The 27442-nt window shown below is 60.4% G+C and overlaps 1 protein-coding gene across 3 annotated transcripts; it reads right to left on the bottom strand.

Moving 5' to 3' along the window:
- Positions 1-688: 688 nt before the first annotated feature.
- SYNGR1 (synaptogyrin 1) lies at positions 689-27442 on the bottom strand. Of its 3 annotated transcripts, none has more exons than XM_023257721.2 (4): positions 27283-27442; positions 10372-10609; positions 8791-8936; positions 689-4452 (listed from the first exon to the last, which is right to left on the bottom strand). In XM_023257721.2, the coding sequence occupies exons 1-4, from the start codon at positions 27379-27381 to the stop codon at positions 4297-4299; spliced, it is 639 nt and encodes a 212-aa protein (XP_023113489.1). In that variant the 5' UTR covers positions 27382-27442; the 3' UTR covers positions 689-4296. The 3 variants fall into 3 exon arrangements, with proteins under 3 accessions (XP_023113489.1, XP_023113488.1, XP_023113490.1); XM_023257720.2 differs by having other exon boundaries at positions 689-4518; positions 27283-27439; XM_023257722.2 differs by lacking the exon at positions 689-4452 and adding an exon at positions 6962-7265 and having other exon boundaries at positions 27283-27439.

The following is a 27442-nucleotide window of genomic DNA, read 5'->3' as shown; positions in this document are numbered from 1 at the left end:
CTCCTCCTTCTCTCCTGTGTATCTGCCACGCCTGCCTTCCACTATTCCCAAGCTCTTCCCCGGGCCAGGGACCCCTACCTTTCAGTTCTGCTCTCCAGATCGATCAGCAGCCCACCCCCTTGCCACTGAACCCTTAATCATTCTAGAGAGCTCAGATGAAGGGTCATCTGCTCAGAGGGTCTGTACCTGAGCTCACGTCTCAACTTGCATCTTCTGACATTGTCTCAGCACCGGCCGCAGCTTACATTTCCTGTTTGTATGGTTTAACGTCCATGCCCCCTGCTGGGAGACTACGCGGGGGGTCAAGGGCTGTTCACGTTGCTCAGTGTTGACTCCTAGGCCCCAGCACAGCGTCTGGATAAATATTGTGCCAGCCCAGGGCCACTAACTTTAAATACAGTGCAAACGCATGTGTAGGTCTGCATGGAATCTTGATTGCCTCTAGGGGGCGGGAAAGGGACCACGATAGGGAATGGTGGCGGGGCGGGTGTGTGCACATTTAAGCCTGTGTGCCTGCGTGTACATATGTAAAGCTGGGGGGTACTGGCTTCGATTGCAATGGTTTCACTTCTGCTGAACAGTAATGAACAAATAAAAGCATGTGCCAGGTCAGGGGAGAGAGGGAATGGGCAATCCAAAGCCACACTCATGGCGAACAAAAACATTGTGACACGCTGCGATCCGCTGGTGGGTTTTGTCTTCACTTTATTACTATGTCACCAGAAGTCACCACCTTCACTTGGTTCACCACAAATGGACAGATGTCATAAAGGAGGGTGCCACGGGGCCACTGGATTCACTCTTGAGACTTAACCAGGTGGTGGGGGAGTCCAGAGTGGGGGCCCAGGAGGGGGACCGCCATTCACTGCACACACGCACACACACAGAGATATATTTGTGGAGCCTTATATTATACATCTTATATATAGAAAATATATATATTTATACTATACACAGGCAGTTACGCTGCGGGAGGGCCGGGACACCCAGACGAGGGCTGTGGGCACCAGGGGAGGGGGAGTGTCACATCGAGGGGCAGCGCTCGGAGGCGACTGGACCAGCCCATCCTCCTACAAACTCTTTGGAAGGGTGGTCCCTCTTCCTGCTCCTTAGACAATCAAAGGGGTCTGGGGTCAAGGTTGGGGGGCCCTCAAGGGGTAACAAGTGGGGGCTCTTGGTTACATGGGGGAAGCCTGGGACCCCCAAGAGTCTTTGAAGATCAAAACTCACCAGGGAAGGTTGGAGTAGGGAGCGGATGCCACTCCCCGGGGAGTTAGCCCAATGGTTACACCCCCAGGTACCAGAAGCCACCCCCAGGCAGACGGGCTTTGACTGCGCAGGATGAGTGTTAACTTGGAGGCAAGAGACCCAGATCCCAAACCTCTGCCTCTGTGTGTGACTTTGCACAAGTCACTGTCTTCCCGGCTGACTCTACCATCTCTAAGGGTATTTGCAGCTCTAAACTTAGTGGAACCCAGCTTTCCTGAGCCCTCTCTTGTGCTTGGTGGGAGCAGGAAGCCCAAACTCGGCAAGGTCAGGCTGGGGCAGGGGGTGCGGGGGGGGAGTCTTCTCCAAAAATAAAAATAAATAATAAATAAAAGTCTTGGAAGCAAGAGAGAGGCCGAGGGAGGCAAGAGTACACCACTGGCTTGTGAATACACCTTGGGGGCCCTGGGGGGCTGTCCTCGGCCAGGGGAAGAAGCAGGACGTCGTTACCAACCTCCCAAAAGGGGAGTCAGGAGCCTTGGGTCTCAGCCAAATCCCACCCTCCGCCCTCTCTCCCTCCACCACTGGCTGGTCCCTGTCAAGAGCCAGCCTGATGGTGGGATCACATCTGGGCTGTACTCCAGGTCTGCACCCCAGGTCAAGGGAGGAATGCAAAGTGAGAGGATTCGGTGCCCCTCACTCCTGGCAGGCGTCCTGTAAACCTTCCCAGTCTGGGGTGGCAGGGAGAGTCTATGAGGAACACCCAGGGGTTGGATGAAGCTTAAGTGGTTCCTAGCATCACGAGGAGCTAGTCGGTGCCCAGGGAGAACGGATGGACAGCGCCCTGGGGTCCCCCTGTGTCCATCGGCAGGGGAGGTGCTTGGTGGGGAGTGGGCGAAGGGAAGGGCCTCTCACAGCCTCCGGCACCGGCACAGGACTTCACTTTGCCAGAAGCACACCCACGACCACCCGCACCCTTACCTGCTTCGTAAACCTGGTCTGGGAACAGGTTCCACCGCTCGGCCTGGCAGATACCGCAACCTCATCCCGTCCCCACTTGGGCCACCGGGAGCGGGGGTACCATGGACAGAGTCCCTCCGCCAGATGTGGAAAACCGGAGTCAGCAACCCTGAGCTGCTGCTCAGCTGCCTGGGGTTCTCTGCTGTCACTGCTGCACCCCGGGGAGGGCTTGGACAGGCTGGGGTTCAGATGCATGCTCCCCCGCTAACTCATTCACACTCTGAGCCTCTGTTTCCTCTGCGGTTAAGCGGGGACAGCGGTGCCACTTCTCTACCTGGGAAATTCCCTCTCTCTCCCTCTGCGGTGCTGCTCCTGCCCCTCCTCGGGGAGCCTCACCCCTTCACAAGCTCTCATATAACACACTGCCCTCTGGGGGACCCTGGGTAGCGGCGGGTTTGGGGCCCATCTCTGGACCACCGGCTTGCATGCCTTCTGAATCCCTGGTGTAACAGCGGAGTCTGCGGGAGTGAGTGTCACCTGCCTCTGAGGCTTCTGGTGGGGGAACGGGGTGCCGGTGGCAGGGACATCCAGCACGGTGCCGAGCCACAATCCCCTTGTCCTGCTCCCCGAGGCACTGGCCAGTGGAAGCTGGGCCCCATGTCCCCCCACACCTCCATCCTGTAAGGCCTCCCCGCCCCTCAAGGCTCAGTGAAGAGCCCACCTGTGCAAGAGTCTCTCTCTGCTCCCAACCCTCCTTGTGCCTTTGGAGTCGCCTGCTTACCATCTCCACTACAGCCCAGGCCTCCTCCCCGCCAGCTCAATGGCTGGCTTTGCTGGGCCCAGAGTCCCTGCTGTCTCTACTCTGACTCCCACATTGTCCTCTCATCAGGCCTTTTGCAAGGCCAGTGGAAGGACCCTCTGGGTCCTTGGCAGTTCCAGCCCCTGAGCCCCCCTGGCTAACCCTGGCCGAGGGAAAGATGACACAGTGTTCCAGATCAGCTCTGTTTCCTGGGAGGTCACGAGGGCAGGGAATCGGGGCACCTGCTGAGTGGCTGGGACCAAGAACCCCGGGCAGTAAGCCCGGCTCTGCCACTTACTCGCTGTGACCTTGGGCCTCTCGCGCTCCCTGTTCCGGGCCTCCTCGCCCACCCGGCCCTGGGCAGGGACAGCGGTCAGTCCTTTGGGGGGCCACCGGAGCTGCCGGTGGGGCACGCACGGCACGGAGCAGTACACGGGTGAAACGGGCGAGTGAGGCAAGCCTCCCGGGCCCTCCCACCCTGACAGGAGACCAGGGCAGGGGTTGGTGGGGACGTGGGGAGAGGGGCCTAGAGACAGGGCTGTCCCACTTCGGGAGCAGCCAGCCGGGCAGAACAGGCCCCCGGCTTGCAGCAGAATCAGGGTATCTCACGGGCTGAGGTCCCCAAGGCCTCCCAGAGTGTGATGATAGCACTGAGAGGTGGAGCCCCAGGCTGGGGGATGGGGAAGGCAGGGAGGACAGGGGACAGCAGGTGCTCCGCAGTCAGGTGGCCTGGGCTTGGAGCCAACTCTCACTGGCTGCCGAGTGACCCTGGGCAAGTGACCTTGACTTTTCCAGGCCTCAGTTTCCTCAGCCACGAAATGGAGACAGCCCCAACACCCACAGTAGGGCTGCCGTCACTCCGGCAGGTGACAACCCCCAGTGTCCTGCAGGCATTCACACCCACCCCGGGGCCAAACCTTGCCGGCATCATCCGGGTCTATCTCTCGCACCGCTCCCACCTCTGGTACCCACGGGGCCTCCTCCGTCCCTCGTCTGCCTCCTTTCCGGGACCGTTTCTCTTTCACCACCGGTGCCAAGCACACACCTGACACACAGCAGGCACTCAATGAACACTCGACGACACAACGGATGAACGCGAACACCCCCAGCCCCCGCCGGACAGACTCGCACACGTGTAGATGCACCCCCAACACCTTACTGCCCCATCCCACCCCGAGCTGCCCTGGACGTCGGTGGGACGAGGCGCTGGGCAGGGCAGCCTGGGAGGGCGCGGGGGTCTGGGCGTGGGCGGTGGGCGGTGGGGGGGCGGGGAGGGCAGGGGCGGCTGGGACCGGGGCAGGGACAGGCGAGGGGCAGGCGGTCACTGCAGCTCAGTAGCCCTGCGACTGGTAGCCCTGGGGCTCGGCGTCAAAGGCGTTGGCCGGTTGCTGGTAGGTACCACCCATGCCGGTGGGGTCTGGCCCGGTGCTGGGCTCCACGTAGGGGGCGTAAGGCATGCTGGAGTCCTGGCTGGGGTCCATGTAGTCCTGGGAGAAGAGGGCCGAGTCGGCGCCAATCTGATACCGCTGGAAGGCCAGCATGGCCTGGCCCGCCTGGGGACGGGGGCCGGCGGGGACGAGGACAGGCGGGAGGGGATGGTTAGAGGAGAGACAGACAAGAACGCTGGGTTAGTGGCAGTTAGTTCACAGGACACAGGCAACAGAGGGCTAAATATCCTCGAAGCCCCACAGATGAAACCAAGCCTGACTGAGGGGCAGAAGTCTGTCCTTTTACCCAGCCCTCAAGAGACCCAGAACCACACTGTCCATCCAGCCAGAAAGACCTTCAGAAGGTCTTTGGGTCACTATGGGTCACCAAAAACTTTCCACTGTGGAGCGTTAAGGTGGTCCCAAGGCCACAGCATCCTCCTCAAACTGTGTTCTCGGGGGTGTTACGTGGAGAGGGGAAAAAGTTTCTTGGTGTGCTGGAAACCCCCCTAAAAGCCACCGCACCTCTCTTGCGGCGAGGTGAAACCGTGTAACTAAGTTCTGGCCAGCACACCAGCTATCCCACCCATTGACCTGACGCCCGCGAGGTGAAACCATGTAACTAAGTTCTGGCCAGCACACCAGCTGTCCCACCCATTGACCTGACGCCCGGAGGGCAGATGTGGGGCTAGAGCTCTCACAGCCACGCAGGACCACGAGGTCCATGAGCTAATTGTAGGGACGGAAGGGGCCTGGGTCGCTGGAGACTTCTGGAGCCACGAGGCCAGTCCCGGACTGTCTTCTCAGACTTGGACTTCATTTAAACCACTGCTATTTACAAGTTCATTTTCTGCTGAGCCTAATTATAACTAAAACATTTGGTCAAACAAGTTTGGGAAGCTGAGTTCAACAGAGTAGAAGAAGTTTCAGGACCACAGGACTCATTAGGGCCTTGACTAACGTCTACTGGGATCCCCGAGGGGAAAACTTTGGCAAGCGACCTTTGCCAACTTTACCTGACCAATGAAGCCCTCTTCTCACGGGACCTAGTTGGGAAAGACTTGTCTACAGCATACGCACAAAGGTGGGAAATTCTTTTTCAGTAAAAGCTATTACGTTGTTATTAAGGACAATGACATTGACCACCCCCAGCTAGGGAAGGAATTTAAAACATAATTTTTAGGTTTACATTGAAAGCCTTCCCCAAAAGATCTTTCTAGCAGGTAACCTTCCTGTGATGGAAAGATGCTAATGCTCTACATACCCATTTCTGGGCTGGGAGGACTGAGGCTTAGTGAAGGGAGACCTCACGGCAGAGTCAGTGCCAGAACCCAGACCTGAACCCAGAGGTCCTGCTCCTTCCCAGGCCAGGGCCCTCCCCATCTCCTTCCCATGGATCAGCCCCCTCACAAGGGAATAAACCAACCAGGAACCTGAAAGGGCCATCTGGTGAGAGGCGGGGGGGGGGGGGGGGGGGAGGGCGGGGAGGAGTGTGCTTGGCATTTTATTCTAGAAAGTTCCAGAAGCCCAATGACTAGCCACTGACTTTTGATTTGTGTCATTGGTAAAGGCTCTGAGGGGCAGCCCTTCCTGAATACTGTTTAAAGCAGTGCGGAAGCCTGAGAAAGGCAGACCAGGCCCGAAGGAGTTGAGCTGAGGGAATCAGGCCTCCCTAATTCAAGAGGCCAGTTCAAGAGGCCACAATGCAAGAGTATGGGGGTGGGGGGTGGTGCATGGGACCCTGCTGGACTCAGGTGCAAAGGCGAGGCTGGGAGTTCTGCTCAGAGCCCAGGGACCTGGTGGCCCACCTGGCCCTGCTTCTTCAGAGCAGGTATACTCTCCGCAGCATTTCCACCACGCAGCAAGCCGTGTGCACTTGTATGCCTCTAGTGTTGGGAAGCTCACTCTCTTTGTGCTTTGCTCTGGGGGCCTGTTGGCTCTGATACCCCCTCAACTCCTGGAGAGCGGAGAGATTGGTGGTTCCCGCCCAGGCAGCTAAAGGCCCCCAAACTGTAGAACTGGAGGTCAAAGTCTTTTGGAAGAACGAGGGCTCACCACACGAGAATCGCCCCCAAAGTAGAGATTATGGAGGTGTCTCTGACTCCTTGGAGAGAATGGATGAAGGAACGAATGAACGGAAGAGCCTACATTTATTGAGCATCTCTGTGCCAAGCCCCGTGCCTGCCTTTGTTTCATCCACACAACAGCCCTGAGAGGTTGATCCACTGGGTAGTGAACTGAGGCTCAGAGAGGTGCGGGGGTTTGCCCAGGGTCACACAGCATGTGAGAGCAGGGCCGGACCAGGAGTCCTCTGATGTCCTCGGCCGGGCCTCCGTTTGCACCCAGCCTCCATGGGAACGGTAAAGTCAGCCTTCGTGCTGCAGCAAGGAACAGGCTCTCGCACCGTGTCCACAGATCAGTATACCAGTATAGAGAGCCAACGCCAACCCTCTGATAGCCCGTGGCCGTCTGTCTGGGGGAGATTTCAATTTGTTTGTCTTCCCCTCCCCAGCCTGTGGGCTCCTGGGGCCAGGGACCCCGTCTGATCCATCACTAGGCACAAAACAGCTGCTCAATAAATGTTTACTGAATGAATGGACATTTGGAAAAAGAAAGGAGGCAATGAATGCATAAGTGGCGAGTCTTAACTGGCCCCTCAAGCCAGCCACCCACTGCCCTGCGTGCCCTGGCATCCTGGCCATTTCCGGCAGTAGGCTGCCCCCATAACCTTGCCGCTGGGCATGATACAGGGCGCTCCCCGCCTCGGGAAACCGGCAGGCCTATGGCTGTGCCGAGGCGGGAAACAGTGTGCTGTATTCCTCCTGGAAGGTAAGGTCCTTGAATCTCCGCACGGCCAGGGCTGCGGTCAGGCTCTGCCGGGAGAGAGCAGGGGTGAGGACGGTGGGGAAGAGCTGGGAAAGGCAGAAGTGCCAGCAGGGAAGCCGGCCTCAGTGGGCACCTGTCCGTCAGGCTTTCGGATCTGCCCCCGGAAGTCCTGACGCCCAATCACTCCTCCTCCTCTGTGAACTCCACCCCCATCTCAGGGCTCACTGGTCCAAACATCCCCCTGTAGCACCGGGTGGGCTGTGTGGTTCCCATACATGGGGCATCTTCTGTGGTCTGAGATCCCCTGGGGTCACTTGGTTCTTCCTGCCCAGCCCTGAGGACACGGAGGGCGGGTGTGACCACCGCTGGCGTGCCGGGGCCTGAACCACAGGTGTTCTCCTCTAAACCCTGGCTCCCAATATTGTATTGGGACAGGGGCCCCAAGAGAAAATGGATATTCAGGGGCCCTCAAAAAGAGCAGGAAGTCACTCCAGGACAAGCCCAGAAGGGCAGAGGGACAAGGAGGCCTGGCTGCAGCAGGCTTCGCAGGAAGGGCTAGGGCTGCTTGTATTTAGCCCCAGGGTCTCCTTGCAGAAGGCTGGGCCCAGGGCTGCTCTAGGGCCTGGAGGGGAAGGGGGCTGCACACAGGGGAAAGGAGAACCCTTGAGATGGGGGCCTGGAGCCCATGTGACCCTGATATCGCAGGAGGGAGGTGAGAAGAAATACACCGAGGGGACCTGACCCCAGTGGGAAAGAGGGCCCAGCCCTGCTGTCATGCCCGTGGGCGCCGGAGGTGTAGGTCCAGAGCCTGCCAATGGGTGCCGTTTGTGGGCCCAGAGACACGCTTCTTTTGACCCACACGGTATTTTTTTTTTTTAACTTGAATAAATTGCTAACACGTAACGATCAGGTTTCACACAGAAATTCAGATTTCTGGCTTCTCTGGAAAAATGGAAAGACTGGCCTGTGTGGGTCCCCATCCCTGCCTTGGAACAGGGATCAAGGGTGTCCCTTTGGGGGCATGCACCTGCCGCCCGGTCCACTCATGCTTTCTCACGTGCTGCCTACCACACGGACATCTGAGTTTGTGACACACCGCCCCCCCCCCCCCAAATCCCAACTCCTGATTTTCAGAGATGGGAAGATAATGGGCCGGAAAACTAGAGGCAGCCCCAGGAAGTGGCCCAGGTCTCCCGACACCTAGGCCGGGGCTCCTAACCAGCCTCAGAACTGCAAAACCTTATCTTTCTGTCCAGGCCTCCACTTGGGTCTGCAAAAGGTTAGGGTAAACGCCCACAACCCGACTACCAGAGTGCTTGGGAGGGGCGTTCGTGACCACTGGAAGGCTGCTCTGTGCCAAAGCAAGGGTCTAGCACCGCTGTGCGACCTCGCTGGTGATGGCAACAGCCTCCTTCCCGGGAAGCAGCCCGTGTGACTGCTGAGGAGAGAAGCAGGGGCACGTACGGGCTCCAGGAAGCAGGATGCAGGCCCTGGCTGGGCTGAAAGGCCGCCCGCCCGCTCGGGAGCCTGGCTGGGGCGGGCGACTGTGGGCTGGGTGGGCCGTGTACTCACCCACGTGAAGATGGAGAAGAAGGAGAAGGTGATGGCGGCCCGAGCCGCATCCGTCCCTTCATTCATCGGGTTGTCCTTGGGCTTGGACACCTGCCACTGGTTGGCCAGGAAGCAGAAGCCCACGAACCAGAGGAAGGCCCAGAAGGCTGGGGTGTCCACCAGGGCCAGGCACAGGGGCCGCGCACAGGAGAGGGCGAGTGGGGAGGAAATGGGGAAAACGAGCAACAGGGAGGGGTTTGGGAGCACGTCTCCCCCACCCCACCCCCACCCCCATGGGAGAGGCGGGGGCAGGGGGCACAGAGAGGGGAGCACAGGGAAGGTGAGGCGAGAACAGGGAGGTCAGTCAGACACAGAGCAGGAGAGAGACCACAGAGAGGAGCCGGGCCACGCAGATGGCAAGGCCAGGAGCAGAGGCAGGGAGAGCCAGGGGCAGCGAGGGGAGGGGAGGGGAGGGGAGGAGAGAGAGACAGAGAGAAAAGTCAGTTGGCCTAGGTGCATATTTCTGTTGCCTTAGCCAAACACAGATTTCCCAGCTGAATCCCCGCCCCGGGACATAGTCTGCCCCTGCAGCAGTCTGGGAGGAGCACTGATCCGACCCCCTGGCCAACGATAGCCTCCCAGAAAATCGGGCAGAGAGAGGATGAGGAGGAGGCTGGGCAAGGGGGGCGGCTAGCTGGGCAGGTCTGAGCGTTGCCTTCTCTTGTGCTCGCAGCCTCACGAGGCCCAGCCTAACGAGGCCCGAGCCAGGTGAGCGAGGGCCCTCTTGAGCACCGAGGCCCGGGGAGCTTAGCAGTGGGAGCCTTGTGGCAACGAGGTCTTCTGTGGGTCCCCAGGGTCTCCCCAGAGAGGACCAGAGCGGCTCAGACAAAGCGTGTGTGTGCCAAAGGGCTGGGGTAGCTAGAGACCAACATCTCCCACAGGCACTGCTGGGGAACCCTGGGGCGCCGTGGAACACCGCTTGAGAACCACTGATTTCATTCTATCCTTCCAGTCTACGGGACTGGTCTCACTGCTTCCAGTCAGCCAGGCTCACCCTGAGGATCCCAGGCCCAGTAATGGGGGGAGGTCTCAGCCAGAGAGCCGAGACCACAGGCAAAGCTTCACGGCCTCTCAACCCAAGCACCCAGTGAACAGACTTCAGAACTCGTGGGGTCAGAGGTCGGGTCAGCTCTGCCAAAGGCTGTTTCTGGGGGACAAGGGCAGCAGGTCACGTCAGGTCCCGGCCCTCCCCGGGCCCAGACTGTGTGCCAGGCGGTCGGGCCTGCCTTACGAGGCTCTCACGGGGGGTGGCATAGGGGAGGCTTCAGAGAGAAGGGAAGCTGTGTCCCCTCCCCGCCACGGAGCTGTGGGCTGTTCCGGGGCCTCAGGCCCGGCCCTGGTCCCACCACTCGCTGTTGCCAGCCACGTGACCCCAAGTCTGTCCCCTCACCCGCCCGCACCTCAGCTTCCTCATCTGGAAAATGGGCGATGGGGGACGGCTGCCTCCTAGGTGAGCGCGAGGATTAACCGGCCCTCGGCCCGGACGGACCCTGCCGGCTCTGTTGTGCTGGGGGGGGGGTGCCCACTGGGCGGGGGGCTCACCTGAGACACCGATGTCGGACAGGACGGCCTTCTTGCGGTCCTTCACGCTGCTGATCTGTGGGAAGTACACATCCAGGGCCAGGTACAGCAGGCAGGTGAGGAAGGCGAGCACGCCCACGGCCACGCCATAGCTGCAGGCGTTGGGGTTGCGGTTGTAGATGCAGAACTTCTCGCCCTCCGAGTTGTTGTTGAGGTAGCCCTCGTTCACGATGGAGCCGAACACCACGATGGAGAACACCTGTGGGGGGAGGGGCGGGGGCCAGGCATGAGATCCAGGCCGGCCCCCGCCCAGCACCAGGCCCGGAGAAGGGGAGGCTACCTGCCTCGGCCCGCGGCCTACCCCTGCCCCGGGGAGCCCTCTTCACCCCCGACGGCCACAAGGCTCGTGCGAAACAGGCATTTCAGAGGGGAGGCCCAGAGAGGGAGGGCAACTTGCTTCGGGTCACACAGCGCAGGAGGGGACAATCCCTTCCTTCCTCCGCCTCAGGCAGGAATGACCCTCTGGCCACAGATTTGGCCCTACCAACCCACCGTCCAGGTCCTGGGAGGTCTTCCTGGGCCCTGACACCAAGATTCCTCTACAATTGGACCTGGCCTCCCAGAATGAGTGGGGCCATGCCCTTCTGGGAGGTGAACCTGCCAAGCCCCCACCCCCAGCCCCCCTAGGCTGACTCCTCTAGACGCTGGCCCATGCCCACCCCCACCGGTAACCCCTTTGCCAGGTTTATTTCACTTGGACAGACGGCCAGCCGAGATGGCCCCCCACCACCCCACCTCCTGGCGTTCACGCCCTTGTGCAACCTCCTTCCCCCTGCGTGGCGGCTGGGCCTTGTGATTCACTTCCAACGGAATAGCGCAGAGAGCGACGGATAACATCTCTGCGAGGAGGTTGCAAAGACGCTGGCTTCCACCTCGCTCACCCTCGCTTGCCGCCTCTTACTTGCTGGCTCCGAAGGAAGAGGCTGCCTTGGTTTGAGCTGCCCTCTGGAGGGGACCATGTGGCTTTTTATGGTTTGTCAGCCATAAACAAATGCACAAATTAAAAAAAAAAAAAAAAAAAAAGACACCGCTGCAGCTGGATGAACCTTAAAAGAGGTGCAAAAAGAGGTGAGGGAAGCCAAACACAAAAGCCAACCCCCAGGACAAAAGCCCTAACAGACAAAACAGAGACAAAAGCAGGTGAGAGGTGCCCCGGGGCTGGGGGAGGGGAGGACGGAGAGCGATTACTTAAGAAGCGGAGTGTCCTTACGGATGATGAACGTTTTGAAACCAGACAGAGGTGACAGTTGCGCAACATCAATGCCACGGAAATGCGCACTTTAAAATGGTTAATCGCATGGCATGCGAATTTTTCTACAATTAGAGACAAGACTGTGGGGCTGTGTCCTGCTGGTTCAGCCGTGGGCACAGCGGTGGCCATGGTGGCCCGTGAGCCACGCGTTTGCCTGTCCAAATTCCAGAATGTGCACACAGCCACGGTCCAGACCCAGGCCGGCGTGCTGGCTCTCAGCCCGGCCCCGTCACAGGTTCCACAACTTCGCAGTCACCCCAGGAGGTGCACAGGGCAACTCGTGCTGCTCCCAGTTAGCAGCGCGGGAAAACTGAGGCACAGAAAGTGCAGGTGGCACTGTTGTCAACACTCCGGGCTGAACGGGGACCCGGGAGTCCTGATCCTCAGCCCTGTGCTGTCTCTCACCTGACTAGGCTGATGCTCAGCCTCAGGGGGTGGGCCCGGACGGAGGTGTAGTCTTTCCAGACACCCGGGGGGCCAGTAGTGTGAGTGAGTGCCAAGTTTGGCGCTCCGGAGCCCAGGAGGGGAGAGGCAGGAAGTCCTGACTTCACACCGATTGTCTAAGGAACTCCGGGGCTACTGACAGAGTCTTGACAAGCAAGGCAGCCGCAGGAGATGAAGGCAGGCTCTCTCATGGCCAGCTGCTTGAGTGGCGCACGGCACAACTCCGGGACTGCCATTCACAGAGCCCCCTGGGACCTGTGCACCAAGACAAGTCCCAGGTTCCTACCAAGGAACTGCCCGGTCGGGAATCCGAGGCCCAGCCCCAGATGTCACCCAATGTCCCCAATCCAGCAGAATGGACAAGCTACTCAATTAGAGGGGGCACTCCAGACCCTAAGGGGTCATACAGGGTGGCTGGAGTCAAATCCCAGGCCTGCTTCTTATGCTGTGTGGCCTCAGGCAAATGACTTAAGCTCTCTGAGCCTCCGATTGGAACTCTGCAAAAAGTAACCTTCCCTCCAGGGCTCCTGACAGAGTGACACGCAGGCACCCTGAGCAGAGCAGGTACACCAGGGGCTGAGCCACGGTGAACTCCCTTCTCCAGAGGCCCGAGGAAAAGCGGGACGAGCACCAGGAAGGCCCTCCTGAGCAGCACTTCCTGGCAGACACGCTCCGCCAGGGGTGGGAACAAGGGTAGACCCCCTTCCAAAAGCAGGCCAGGAGGAGGTGGGAGGGGAAGCGGGCGGACGGAAGTTGGGGCTTTGGGGACAGCAGAGGAGGAACCATTAAGATGGGGCCCTCTTGGGGGACAGAAGCGGGGAGTCCCTGAAGAGGCCAGGAGGCACGTGCTGGAGACAGCGTGTCCCCGGGAGGGTGAGGAACAAGATCAAAACAGCCTCCGAGGAACCTGCGGGGCCCCGGAGCAGCGCAGAGAGAGGAGCTCAGTGCCCGCTCCGGTCCTCCTGTCCATCCCACGGCTCTGGCACACAGGGCGCCCCGCGGTCGGGCGTTCCTTGAGGTCGAAGTCACCTTGGGCGAGTGGCTTCTCGGAGCCGCGGTCCCCTCATCTGTAAAGCCCTGCCACCGCAGCACCCTGAACCACCGGCGTGTCGTGAGGAACGGACGAGGCCATGCACGCGAGGGCCTGCAGGCGACGCGGAGCCGGCACCCAGAAAACGCCGGCGTGATGCTAAACAAGCAGAAGAGATAACGAAGCAACGGCAGGCGGTGGCCATGCCGGGAGGGGGGCAGCGGCGGTCCGGGAAGGGAGCCGAGGCAGTGATTTTTGAGCTGAGCTGAGAAACCAGCCCTGCCAAGATGGGGGGAAGCGTGTTGCAGGCAGAACAGAAAGGGCAAAGGCGGGAGGTGGGAGAAAAGCCTGGCTGGAGCAGCGACGGAGGAGTAGGGCTGGAGGTGCACGAGACGGGGCGGGAGGGAGAGTGGGCGAGACGGGGGGGGGGGGGGGGACAAGGCCAGGGGGGTGGGACACCGTGAGGAGGGTGTGACCACAGGGGGGTGACCGGATCTGTGGCTCACCGTCCCCGCCCTGCAGCACGAAGCTCCCTGAAACGGTTCCCCCACGGCCTTCCAGACACAACCCGAGCTTCCGAGGGCTGGTGGTCCAGTCCCTTGCTGTATGGCTCGCCCACCCCTCCTGGGCCTCACCTCCCTCCGCTGCCTGCTGATCACTGCTTCCCCACCTTCCCACGCCCCGGCCCATGGCACGGTTTCTTCTCTGAACGTGGTTTCCACGAGCACAGGTCGCGACCGGTGGCGGCGGGGCAAGCTGCCACGAGGCAGGCAGGGCCTGACCCCCAAAGCCGTGAAGGGCAGGGTGAGCTCAGGAGCCACTTCGGGCTTAATCCCACTTGATCTGACTTAGGTCTGGAAAGGGCCACCCTGGGCGCCTCGGAGTGAAGAGCGTAAGGCCAAGGTGAAAGCAGGGAGACCCGCTGGGGGGCTAAGCAGCGCCCGGGGGGAGGGAGGAGGGGCTGGGCTGGCCTGGGCAGTGGTGGCAGTGGGATGGGGTGGCTGCTGAATGCGGAAGGTAAAGCCACCGGGATCTGCTGACACGTCTGCCGTGGGGATGAGAAGGAAGAGCAAAGGGCGGGGCGCGGGGGGCTGGGTTCCGCGACCCCCGGGAACAGGTGTGCCCGCCACGTTCCCCGCAGGCTGCACAGCCGGGCCAGGGCAGGGACGCTCACCTGGACCGGGCCTGAGACTCTACAGATGGAGAAGCGTTGCCAAGGAGACACAACTAGTCCCTCGGGGTCCCCGAACTCCCTCCGGGACCCTGTAAGCCCGGGGTTCGCGACTCCACTTAGCTGCCGTCTCTCCACCCACGTGGGACCGAGCCCCCCAGGAGCAGGGATGGGCCTCGGAGCTCACATCCCGCGGTGGGAGGAAGGGGGGCTCCCTCGGGACCTACTGGGGGACTGAAACACCTGCTCCTAACTGCACGCGGGCCACGTCCTTGTTTTCATTTTCCGGCCGTGTGCGGGCACCGGCCCGGGGGCCGCAGCTGGCTTGGGGGGGTGGGGGATACAGACTCAAACCCACGTCCCTCCGAGCCCAAAGCCAGGGCTCTGTGTCAGGCAGGCGGTAAGGCCGGATCTGCAGCAGGGAGCGCACGGAGCCGAGAACCGGAAATTAAACCAGAATGAAATTCTACGCTGCTGCGGCCAAACTCTACCTAACAGGCGGACCTGCTGGAGGGACTGGAGACGGGTCTGTGGTGGCAGAGCCAGCGGCCTGGAAACAGGACAGGGTGGCCTCAGGGGAGGCTGCGCAGAGGCCGCTGGTCACTGGAAGGCACAGGAAAAACAATCCCTTTTCCTCGAACTAAAGAAAATGCTATAGAAAGCCGGGGGGGGGGGGGGGGAGCAGGGAGGCACCAATGTAAATGGACCAAGGCTGTTTTTTCACCATCTTTATAATCCAATCCTGGGTCTTTTTAAAAATGGATTAAAAAAAAAAAAAAAAAAAAAGGATTCCAGATGGCAGCTGGAGCAGAGCTATGTCAAACTCAGAAAAACACATCGGAAGGTGTCTCAGAATCTCAGGATCTCGGGGTACTGGATTCAGAGACACAGAAGCGGAGACCCCGGAAGTGTCAGGCCCCGCCCCCACTCTGCTCAGCCATCCCAGACGTCAGGGTTGGCACAGATGTAGGCTGTGTCATAACTGTGCACCTGCTGTTCCGCCCTCCCAGAATGCCCTTCCCCACTCTTCCATCTTTCAAACAGGATCAAACTCCTTCTCAGTCACTCCCCCTCCTTCCCGGCCACTCCCCCACCCTGACCCTGCACACACTCATTTATGGGTCTGTCGCTCCCAAGAGACCTGAGCTAACCCACAGCCTCTGCAGGGGCCCTGCATCGGCTGGGAGCGCCTGACGGAAAACATCTCAGTTAATCCTCACCAAAATCTCTAAGGAAAAAATAAAGGTAAAAACATCCCCACAAATCAGGCTCACTTAGCCCATTTCACAGAGAGGGAAGCTGAGGCCCAGAGAGGCCTGGCCTCTGGCTGGCCCATAACAGGCTGGCCCATAGCGGGTAAGCAGGGCGCCGGGCTCTAGCCCAGACCTGCCCGCCTCCAGCCCCACTCCAGGATGTAAGTCAAATCCCTACCTTCAGCTGCCTCCCCAGGAGTGAATTCCAGGTCCCAAACCCTAGAATGAGCGCGAGTCCCAGGAGGGACACCTGCCGTCCCGAGCTGTGTCACCACCCCACTGTGCAGGAGGGGCCGGGCCCACGTCCGCACACAGAGCTGGCAGGCCGCGCCCAGGCCACTGGCGGGCAACAGGCTGCCCCGGGCTCCCGGGAGAGCTGGGCCAAACCAGCGTGAGGGGCAGAGGTCGCTGCTATTTGCCGGGAACTCCCCAGAGGCTGGCTTTGAACACCTTTAGGCACATACTGGGTTTCCACCCAGACAAGCTGCAGAGAGCGGAGCCCCGGAGCCCTGCCAGCACCGCACCGCAGGCAGCCAGCTGACCCGCTCACCAGCCTCCACTCCACGGTCTCCGCTCCTGCCCACCTCCAGGCTGCAACGTCACCTGCCCCAGGAAGGCCTCCTCTCCGGCCTCCTCATCTCCTCCAGTGGCAGCCAGTGGGTGCTCACCCACCCCAACTCTTACGAGTCTCTCCCGAGGTTGAGCCCCTAGGTGGGCTCTGAGGTCCCCCTACTTGGGCGGCTGGTCTCACGTCCAACCCCTCCAGCCCCCAGTGACCTCCAGCGCCCCTCATCCTTCTGCACGCTGGCTCCCATCTGGGAGCTTGAACCCCGAACCGGGCTCATCCTCAAATGCCATCCAATGCGGCGCTAGCCCTACTGTTTCATCCTGCACCAAGTAACCCAAATGACCCCGTGTCCCCCATGCTGGCCCAGGCCACTACCACCGCTTGCCAGGCGAGGACAGCAGTTTCCCTCCTGGTCTCTACGCGTCCACTCCCACCCCTGCACCATCCCCTTTACAGCAGCTGGAGAGGTCCCTTTAAATTCTGTTTTTTAATGTTTTTATTCATCTTTGAGAGAGAGAGAGAGAGAGAGAGAGAGAGAGCAGGGGAGGGGCAGAGAGAGAGGGAGACACAGAATCCGAAGCAAGCTCCAGGCTCTGAGCTGTCGGCACAGAACCCGATGTGGGGCTCAAACCCATGAACCGCGAGATCATGACCTGAGCCGAAGTTGGATGCTTAACCGGCTGAGCCACCCAGGCGCCCCTGGGAAGAGCCCTTTAAACGTGCCATTCCCATGCTCCGTCCTACCCACCTCCATCCCCAGGATGGATACCTCGCCCAGCTGCAACCCCTGGGCTCCTGCCTTCCTCTCAGACTCCTTTCTCCCACTCTTCTCTAGCTCCCTCCCAAGCTCATTCCTGCCTCAGGGCCTTTGCACTTGGCTTTTCCCTCTGCCTGGAATACCCAGAGTTCCCCAGACCTTCCAGGCTGGCTCCTGCTGGCTCCTTCTCAACATCCATATCTCAGAGAAAACACCACTTAGAGGAGCCCTCCAGGCCTGCTCCCAGATCTACAATATTCTACGATATTCTACAATACGTTCCAATGTATTTCTTTGATAACGTCTTTATACGCTAACGTCCCTAGTTATTAGTTCATTTTTGGGTGAACATCTGCCTGCTGGACCCACAGGGAGGGTCAGGAAAGGCTTTAAGGGGGACGAACAGCAAGCCTGAGATGGGCAGAGGTGCAGGTGGCATGGGAATCAGCGTCCCTGGCTTGGGCCTCTGCTTGCACACTTCTGACCACGGGGAGCTCACTCCCTAAAAGGGGGGGCTGCTGAGTCCTCTCCCTCACCTCCAGCTGAACCTGCCTTCCTGTCAGTGTCCCTACCAGAGTCCTCAATCCCGCCGCCTCCTGGGCCCCAGGGAAAGGCTGTGTGAGGAAAGAAAGAGGCGTGCTTTTGAGGGATGAGTCAGGCTGCCAAGGCCCCCCCACCCCTCATATGACCTCCCACAGGGTCATATGAGGAAAATGGCAAAAGCCAACGCAGGGGCACATGATGGGCACTAGGCAGCCACTCTGCTTCCTGAAGGGCCTCGTGCGGAGCCGCAGGGCTGAGGCGGGGTCAGGGGAGGGGAGGCTCCCAGGGCCCCTTCTCTGCTCCCCTGCCCGGGCACCCTGTTCCGACGCCTTGGATGTAACCTGCAGGGGATTAGGCCGTAATCTTCCTGCAAGCTGTCCCTCGGGTTCTCAGCAGTGGGGGTGGGGAGGGGGCTCTGCTGGGCAGGGGCCCGAGCAAGCAGACCCCTGTCCCCAAGGTACTGAGACTCAGCCGGGTGATCTGAAGGCTCCCCCTTCTCGCCACACTGTCCCCACCTTCACCCTCCTGTGGCCGTGTGACCACAGGGGGCAGGGACCCTTGGTAGAAAGGGGGAAGCCCAGACCCAGAAACAAGCTGCTTGACTGGCCCAGGGCTGCAGCTTGGTGGCCGAAGGAGCCAGAGGCCTCACCCCATAATCTTCTACAGCCCAGGTCCTTCCCCACCGGGCCCTGCCACCTCTGAACTCTCTGAGGGAGGGAGGGGGAACAGAGTCACCCCTGGAAAAGGGCTATGAACACCAGCCGAGCACTGCCTGGGCCCTTCCCGGGCGGGACCTCATTTATCCCCAATGGCCCCATTGGCTGGCAGGCAGGCAGGCAGGCAGGCACTGCTGTCTCGTTTTGCAGCTGGGGAAACTGAGGCTCTGTGCAGTCTCTCAGCCGGTCACAAGGGCAGGGATAACCACCCGGGTCTGTGTGCTCTTCCTCAGCTCGATGCCCGCCCCTGCCCTGCCAGCTCCTACATGACTGGCGCTGTTGTTCACTGTCTCTCTCCCTCTGTGGAAGCCTGAGGTCTTCGGAGAGAGAATCTGGTCCCAGGCCCTGCCTCGCTTTCTAGAGAAGAAGGCACAAAGGGGGAAACGCCTTCTGCCCTGACAGTTCTCACGGCCGTTCACATAGAGCACAAAAGAAGCAAGGAGGAGACAGCAAGCTTGGGGGGGGGGGGATCCTGGAAGGCTTCAAGGAGGAGGTGATTTCTGCGTTGGGCCTTGAAGGTTCGGTGGGAGACCCCGGATAGGGGTGGGGGGTGGGAAGAGGAAGGCAGAGCAGTGCCCCCCACCTCATTCACCCACATGTGGAGCCCTCACAAGACGCCACACGCTGCCTGGCCCTGGGGGATACAACAGCGATGTAACAGACGCAGCGTCTGCACCCCCAGAGCTGACACCCGAGGGGGTGGCGTCCTCTTCGCTGCTCTGCTGTACCTCTCGGCCTTTACCACGATGGCCCTTCTGCCTGGAGCTCCTTCCCCCGTCTCCGCCGGGCTGGCGCCGTCCCTCTCGTAACTAACCGTACTGCCACTTTTCTGTCCCTGACCTAGGTGAGCGTCTCCTCACGCCGGTCGTGCGCTCACCTCTGCATTTTTACTGGTGTCACCGCCACGTTTCCCTCCGCTAGACTGTGAGCCCTCAGCAAACAGCGGGCACGCAGCACACGCTCGGGGTGGCTGTTAACTAGAAGACGACAGAGTGTCTGTGTCCTGCGGCCGTCGGGTCCACGGGGAGGACGGAGAAATCGCTCACGGCCGGCCAGGTTCGGCTGAGAGAGCCGTTGAATGACAGGCAACCATGGATTTGGCAATGAGAGGGTCACAGATGGTGAGGGGTGGGGGAGAAAGCCTGAGCGGGGTGCGTGCGAGAAACCGAGGGAGAAACCTTGGTGAGGGATGGAAACAAGGCACGTTCGGAAGCTGGTGGGCAAGAGCCAGGTGGAGAGGCCGACACTGAGGATGGGGGAGAGGGAGAGGCCAGCGGGCGTGCAGAGCTAGTGGGCAGGGAGGCCGGCCTGGGCCACAGAATCGGAGAGCCCAGGGGAGGCACGGGCATGAGGAGGCTGAGGGTGGGTGCCCGGCGCAGGAGGCTGTGGGTACGGCCACGGGGGGAGCCCCGCCAGAGGGGCGCTACACAGCCTGAGGGTCAATGGCTCCGAGGTCCCAGGCCCAGGGAAGCTGGGACTGACAGGTGAGAGGAGGACAGACAGGAGAGGGGAAGAGGTGGCCACCTGAGAGCACGCAGCTGCTGGGAAGACGGCCAGGCCTAGGGTGCACCTGGCGAGAGGGGCCGAGGCGCGCGAGGAGAAGACCGTGGCAGGCGGCGAGGCCAGGGCGTGAGCAGGAGCACGGAAGCGGGCACTGCGACACCAGGAACGAAGGCGGCGGTGGCGCTAGAGAGGGCGGGTGTTAAGACGCAAGCATCTCAGGCACCTTCAAGGAGTAGGGGAGTGACCCGGGGCTGGCCTGAGATGAAGAGATCCAGGGCTGGCATGAGAGTCAAAGCTGGGTGACGATGGTCTGGAAGCGGCCTTAGGAGCCAGGAGCACCTCCAGGCTCGGCAGAGGGAAGGTGTGAGGGAAGGAAGAGCCCCCCGAAGAGGGCTGCCAGGGGAGCAGGGTCGTGGGGGGAGGCCAGGTTACAACGCAACGTATGATTAGGGATGTTCAGAGCGGGGTCAGGGACTCGGGGACACAGGTCATGTCCTCCCGCCCCCTGGACCGTGAGTTGAGAGCCCCAGCTCATTGGGGTTCCCGGATGACTGCGTTCTTTTTTTTAAATTTTTTCAACGTTTTATTTATTTTTGGGACAGAGAGAGACAGAGCATGAACGGGGGAGGGGCAGAGAGAGAGGGAGACACAGAATCGGAAACAGGCTCCAGGCTCTGAGCCATCAGCCCAGAGCCTGACGCGGGGCTCGAACTCACGGACCGCGAGATTGTGACCTGGCTGAAGTCGGACGCTTAACCGGCTGCGCCACCCAGGCGCCCCGTCGGATGACTGCGTTCTAAACAGTCTGGGCCTGGCAGCCTAGGGCTGTCCCAGCCAAACACCCACCCCTGCCCCACCGTCCCCTTCATCCCCTGCAGAGGGGGGCTGAGCATAGTCCCATCCCGGGAAGGGAAGCATTCTCCAGAAACACTGGGCCATGAGCTGCCGTGCCAGGATGCCCAGACACTCTGCTCACATACATGGACCCGGGGCCCAGGCCCCTCTGCTGTGGGCCCCCCAGAGGCATTGTGGGGGTGTGGTTCTTGATATCACTTCTTTAAAGACGGGCCAGTCCAACAGTCCCCAACCTGGAGCCCGCTAGGAGCAAGCGTGGGGTTCCTTGAGGGTGGAAAGGTTGGGAACCAGCCCAAAATGACTATCCATTTCCCACGTGACAGATGGGGAAACTGAGGCCCAGAGCACATGGCATCTTGCTCAAGTCACACCACCAGTCAGGGTCACAGGGGGTCGCAGAACGTGGCTTCAGGCCTCGAGGCCCCAGGCACTCCCCAAAGCCCTGGCCTGCCGCTCCTCCCCCTGGACAGCTGGTTCTTCCGGTTCCGGGCGCCAAGCGTGGCTCCCTTGCCTCTACCATCTGCCCTTCCTTTCCTCCCTTGTCTTCCTGGTTTTTCCTCCTCTCCCCCCCTTCCTCCCCTCCAGCCTTAGTTCTTTCTCCCCAGGCTCAGGCCTGCCTCATAGCTCTGCAGGAACAGGTCCTGTGGGACTCTGCATGTGGCCGGAACTCCCTGAAGCAGGAAGCTGTGGGCTGTCACCCCAGCTACTCCGGTTAACATCTCTGGGCCTCAGCTTCTCACCTAAAGTACTGAAACAACACCCACCTGACCAGGATGACGAATGCCCAGGGGGAGCAGTTATATGGCGGGCCCTTCAAACAAAGCTTAGAGTCTGCCCCACATGTCACAGATGAGGCTTGGAGAGGCCAGCATCTTCCAAGGTCCTGCTCTGATGACCCTGCTCCCCACACCAAACCCCCGGCTCTCCCAGGCTCCCCAAGCCCCTGCACGGCCCCGGTACACGAGGAAATGCCCAAGACACAGAGCAGAAATCTCCAGCCGGCATCTCCTGAAGACTTCACCCCTCAGTCAGCATCTCCTGAAGACCTCACTTACCAGCCAACGTCTCCCGAAGATCTTAGCCCTGAAGAATGTCTCCTGAAGACCTTGCCCACCAGCCAGCATCTCCTGGAGACCTCGCCCACCAGCCAGCATCTCCTGAAGACCTCGCCCACCAGCCAAAGCCTTCTGAAGACTTCGTCCACCAGCCAAGGTCTCCTGAAGACCTCACCCACCAGCCAGCATCTCCTGGAGACCTCGCCCACCAGCCAAAGTCTCCTGAAGACCTCGCCCACCAGCCAAAGCCTTCTGAAGACTTCGTCCACCAGCCAGCGTCTCCTGAAGACCTCACCCACCAGCCAGTGTCTCCTGAAGACCTCACCCACCAGCCAGCGTCTCCTGAAGACCTCGTCTACCAGCCAAAGTCTCCTGAAGACCTCGTCCACCAGCCAAAGTCTCCTGAAGACCTCGCCCACCAGCCAAAGCCTTCTGAAGACTTCGTCCACCAGCCAAGGTCTCCTGAAGACCTTGCCCACCAGCCAGCATCTCCTGAAGACCTCGCCCACCAGCCAAAGCCTTCTGAAGACTTCGTCCACCAGCCAGCGTCTCCTGAAGGCCTCACCCACCAGCCAGCGTCTCCTGAAGACCTCGTCTACCAGCCAAAGTCTCCTGAAGACTTCGTCCACCAGCCAGCGTCTCCTGAAGACCTCACCCAACAGCCAGCATCTCCTGAAGACCTCGCCCACCAGCCAAAGCCTTCTGAAGACTTCGTCCACCAGCCAAGGTCTCCTGAAGACCTCCTGGCTGCCGACTCCATCCTAGACCTAAGAGGTCAGCCACAGACAGATGAAGAGATAAGGAAGATTCCAAGACTGTTAGTGCTAAATGCCAAAGGAGCATGTAATCTACCTCCGTGGATGTAGCTCCCTGAGTAAATGACAGGGCGGTGCCAGGTGCTGGGACAGGACAGGCCATGCAAGGTCACACGTTTCCTGCCAGGACACTCGTCCCCAGCACCCTCTAAGGTCACGCTTCCCCATGGCAGCCACAGGGAGCTCTTCTGTGTTTCAAACCCCTCTCTGTGGCTGCCCACAGCCCTCAGATGAAGCCCAGAGTGTACATCTGCCATCCAAGACCTTTTCTGAGCTTCCCCCTGGCGGCCACTCTGGAGCACATTCACAGAGTGTGATGTCACTCACTCGCACACCCAGGACCCCGAGAGCTCACCATCATTTATTTCCAAAGCCCACTCAGACCTCATGCTTCCAGATATTTGCACACGCTGTTCCCTCCACCTGGAATGCCCCTCCCCGCTTCTTTATCGGAACCAACTCAGAAGCCGCCTCCCCCTGCAAGCCCTCCATGCTCCCCTGGCAGAGGTAGCCACCCCTATTGGATTTTCTTCTTGTAGCATCTCAAGCCTCCCCAACAGTGCTTGTCACTGGACTGACAGCGTCTCCGATGGGGCACACAGGCTGGTACTGGGCAGGCACTTGGCATGTGTGGAACGAATGACTGAATGCCAGAGCTGGCCAGAGGCTCTATCTCCACCCCAGACCCCTTTTACCCCACGCACAGCTCCCTGATTTGGGTGCAGGACGAGCCCAGTTTTTACACTCAGGGTTCTCTGGGATGACTGAGGGGGTCTGGTAAAAACAAGACCCCTTCAAGCCCCCCTTGGGGCCACTTCAACCTAGACAGGGAAGCCACAGGGAGCGCACTGAATGTGGACGCTGCAGACGTCCAGGCTGTACCTCTGGCATTTGGGGCGGCGACACCTACCCTACTTACAGAATCCTGGGGTGTCACACTCAAGGCCCTTAAGAAATCAATCCTGAAAACGCCACCATTTCAGACATTTTATCATTTATTTTGCTCAAACTGAACGTTAAAACACCAACAGCCCTCTCCTCTACCAGCACCGATACCCCTTCCCCGCAGGCCAGTGCAACCCTCTAAAAGGGAGACCGTGAAGCCCACGGAGAAGGTGGTCTTTTACAGGAAATCAGGTCGCTCCCTGCCGGAGCTCGGCTCCCCCCTCCTAGCTCCAGGGATAGGGAAACGTGTCACAGACAGGCTGCAGTCCCGGAGCACCTCTGACCCAGCTCAACCTCCTCACTCAGATGGGGAGACCAAGGCACAGGGGTGGGCATGGCCGGTGCCCGGGGAAGCGGGCAGAGGCAGCCTTCTCCCGGCTCCCAGCCCGCACAGCCCCGTCTCCCTCCAGCGGGGTCAGAGGTGGCTCTGAGCTTACCCTCGACACTGCCCCAGCTCAGCCGTCCCCTCCTCACCCGAGGCAGGAAAGGTCCGAATCGCCTGGGCTCGCTGGTTCCCCCTCTGCCTTAACCAAAGCGGTCAATTCCTGCCGTGAGTGGTCACCTCACCAGGCCTGGGGGTCAGCGAGGGGACAAGGGGCAGAGAGGAACTGAGGTGGTGTCGGAGGTCCTGCTCCTGCCCCCACGGCTCAGGTTCCAGGGTAGATCCAGGTTTGAAGAGGCCCTGAAGCTGATATGGTTGGGGGGGGGGGGTTCCCTCTTTCAGAAAAAGATCTTTTACAAAAATCACAAGCCCACATGCACGTGTTGCTAGGGCCTCTCCAGGGCTGCAGAAGGGGTCTACGTGGCGGGGGAGTCGTGCTGGCTAGAGTGACCAGTCACCTAGGTTTGTGTGGGACTCAGAGGCTCCCAGACACATAACTTGCAGTGCTGAAGCTGGGAAAGTTCCAGCACACCAAGACGAACTGGTCACCCTAGCCCTGGAGCTAGGACTTCGTTCGTCTGAAGGCCAAGCCTGACGCCTCCCAGACCCCAGGATGCCAAGGGGACGCCAGGGCGAAGGACGGGTCATCAACGGCATCTTCTGCGCGCTCATCGACGCGTTAAAACACTTTCAGAGCACCACACATTTTTGAAAAAGACTGGAAGGAAGCACCGGTCCTCCCTAAGTGAGGGGATTACACGTGATTTTTTTCCGCCCCACTATTTTTTTTTCTTTTATTTCTCTTCCTCCCCCACCATCGATCGTTTTTATTGTGGTAAAATACAACATAAAATGCACCATCTCGGGGCGCCTGGGTGGCTCGGTTGGTTAAGCATTCGACTTCGGCTCGGGTCATGATCTCACGGTTTGTGAGTTCGAGCCCCACGTCCGGCTCTGTGCTGACGGCTCGGGGCCTGGAGCCTGCTTCGGATTCTGTGTCTCCCTCTCTCTCTGCCCCTCCCCGGCTCACACTCTCTCTGTGTGTCTCTCTCTCTCTCTCTCAAAAACAAATAAACATTAAAAAATTATGAAAAAACGTACCATCTTAATCATTTTTAAGCGTGCGGTTCAATGCTATTAAGTACAGTACATTTCTATTGCTGTACAACCATCACAAGTGATGTTTTTATTTTCCAAAAGTCAGCAGGGATTACTTTTGGGATCAAGAAAAAAAGAACTACACATTTCTTAAAGGTGTCACTTAGCCTGTTATCAGCTGCCTTTGCTAGCATAAAGGTGGTGAGCAGAGCTAGGAGGCAGTGGTGGTGGGTGGAGGGGGGGTGGGCATTAGACGGTGGCTGGCCCAGATGACCATTATCCTTTCCGAACCTGAAATCCAGGATCCTGACCTCTTCCAGCTCCAGGAGAAGCAATCAATGTGCTTTGGAGACTCAAAGATTTGGCTTCCAATCCTCTCGGTTCATGCTTGGTAACCTTGGGACTCCCTGAGCCTCAGTTTCCTCAAGTGATGCAGGCCGGAAGAGAACTAGCTGGGTAAGCGTGCGTCCACCCCGGCCCACGGTGGGTACCCCATCCGTTACTTTTCCTTCCTCCTGCTTGGACTGTCTCGCCACACCCCGAGATAAGCCCCATTTATCCTTCAAGGCCCAATTTGATATCACCTTCTCCATGAAGCCTCTCTTGATTCCCACAGCGGGGAGACCCCTCTCCTGGTACTCACGGCCTCTACCCCGGGGCGGGGGTGGGGGGTGGGGTGGCACCTGGCTCCCTTCCCAGGAGGACTGTGGGATCCCCGAACACTAAAGGCTGCATCTGAGTCATGTCACTTTCCCTAGGGGCCCAGCAGACTCAGTGAAGCTTTGCTAAATGAAGCCATCACAGGCAGAAGTGACCCAAGCAAGCAAACCGCCCACACCCCTCACAGAGCCAGTGGCTTGACCCCCCCAGGCCCGTGGCCCGAGGGGTTGGCAAAGGGGAGCAGGGCATACAGCTGGCCCACCTGATCAGGCAGGTGCCCCCCAGGGCTCCATCTCTGCCGAGGGCCAGTTGGGGTCTCTGGGGAGTTGGAGACTGGCATACATGAATGAAGTCGGCACCACAAACCCTTACGGATGTCCCCGGGTGCCAGGCCCGCTGCCAGGCCCTGTGCCGTCACTGCGGCTTCCCTGCCCTCAAAGAGCTCCCCAGCTGGTGGGTACTTGAGAAGAAAGGGGTTTACACCTGGCCCCACTTCTTGTGGCAAGAGAGGAGGTTTGGACGTTTTTAGACAGGGAAGAGTTAGCTTCCTTTCTCTCTGGGAGGCCAGAGATAAACACCCCAGCTGTCCCACCCATCAGACCCTAATATTGCCCGGAAAACCCAGGAAGTGAGGGGGTTTGAGCACCCTGAGGCCACAGGTGACCTCAGACGTAGCCCCTTGGGGTGGCTGACAGTGACCCTGCCCAGCGTCCCCAAGCCCAAGACCTTCTGGTGTGGGCCCGCAGGAATAGGCCCCAGGCCTGCAGAGGCCAGACCCTCTGGTGGGAGTGTCTGGGCAATGGCCAAAAAACCCTAGGGAGCCCCAGGCACCCCTCTGCTGCAGCAGGCTTCTTTCCCTGGGGTGCTGCCCAGACCACATGAACCCCTCCCTCTGTGCTCACTGTCTCTGTCCCATCCTCCTCCCCCACAACCCCAGGTCTGAGCAGGGACCCCCGCTGCTGGGGAATTCTGACCCCTGTCAGGCTGGAGATCCAGGACAATCCCCTCTGCTTTCCCCTAATCCCCCCCCCCCCACAAGCATCCAGGTGTACTTGCGTGGTGGGGGGGGGGGAGGTGCTGTCACGGATTCAGGAAATATCAGAGCCCACGGTGGCCGCTGCCACCTCTCTACAAACCGGGAACCTGAGGCATGAGAGAGGAGCTGCCTCTCCCCACGTCGGGATGTAACTCCTCGCTTCCCACTAACATTTCTTGGGTGGTTCCCAGCCCAAGGTCACGCCGCGAAGGAGAGGCAGTTCCCGAGCAAGCCACCTAGGTATCCGGCTCCCGACGCATCGCTCCACACCTTCCGGGCTAAGCCACAAAACCCGGTTTCCGTCCCTGTCCTCCTGGAACGTCCACGGCAGGCGCGGCGTGCGCCCCGTGAGATGATCCACGCCCTGATCCACCTCTCCCCCCCCCCCCCACAAACGGCCACCTGAAACCCGGGCTTCGTCCCCACGGCCGCTGATCCGCCCGGGTGGCCGCGCGCAACCCGAGCCGCGAGCTGCACAGCCGCGGCCTGGAGGTCACGGCGATGGGGGGCCGCACGCGAATGGGGGCGCCGGGAATCAAGGGCTACGGCAGCAGGGGCGGGAGCTCCCCCCGCTCCGCCAGCGCTGGGACCCCCCCCCCCCACCCCCGGCCCGGGGCCCGGGAAGGAAGGGGTGGCGGGCGCCGGCACCCCGGTCGGAAGGCTCTCCGCCGGCTGCGGCACGCGTGCCCGGGGTCCCGCGGGGTCGGGGTCCGTCCGGGCGCGCCGCCCTTGCCCGCGCCCCCACCGCACCCCACCCCCCGCGCGGCCGGGCCACCCAGCCGTCCTTACCCAAGACACGACGCGCAGGATGGTGTGCGGCTGCCGGACCAGGGTGTGGGGGTCGAAGGCGCCCCCGGCTTTGCCCGCTCCGTACGCACCCCCTTCCATCGTGGCTGCACCCGCGCGGTGCCCCCCGCTCGGCGCGCGCCGCCGGCCCTGCGCGTGCGCG

Source organism: Felis catus, chromosome B4 (genome assembly GCF_018350175.1).
Source record: "Felis catus isolate Fca126 chromosome B4, F.catus_Fca126_mat1.0, whole genome shotgun sequence".
In the NCBI taxonomy this organism is placed as follows: Eukaryota; Metazoa; Chordata; class Mammalia; order Carnivora; family Felidae; genus Felis; species Felis catus.
Note: the sequence above shows the minus strand (reverse complement) of the source record. Positions and strands in the feature narration are given on the sequence as shown.

Excerpts from the sequence above, each read along its gene's own strand:
- SYNGR1 (XM_023257720.2), bottom strand. The coding sequence starts at position 27,381 with ATGGAAGGGGGTGCGTACGGAGCGGGCAAAGCCGGGGGCGCCTTCGAC. Across the intron at positions 8,937-10,371 it reads GTCCGACATCGGTGTCTCAG|CCTTCTGGGCCTTCCTCTGG; the intron begins GTGAGCCCCCCG and ends TGGACACCCCAG. Across the intron at positions 4,519-8,790 it reads TCTTCTCCATCTTCACGTGG|GCGGGCCAGGCCATGCTGGC; the intron begins GTGAGTACACGG and ends CCCCGTCCCCAG.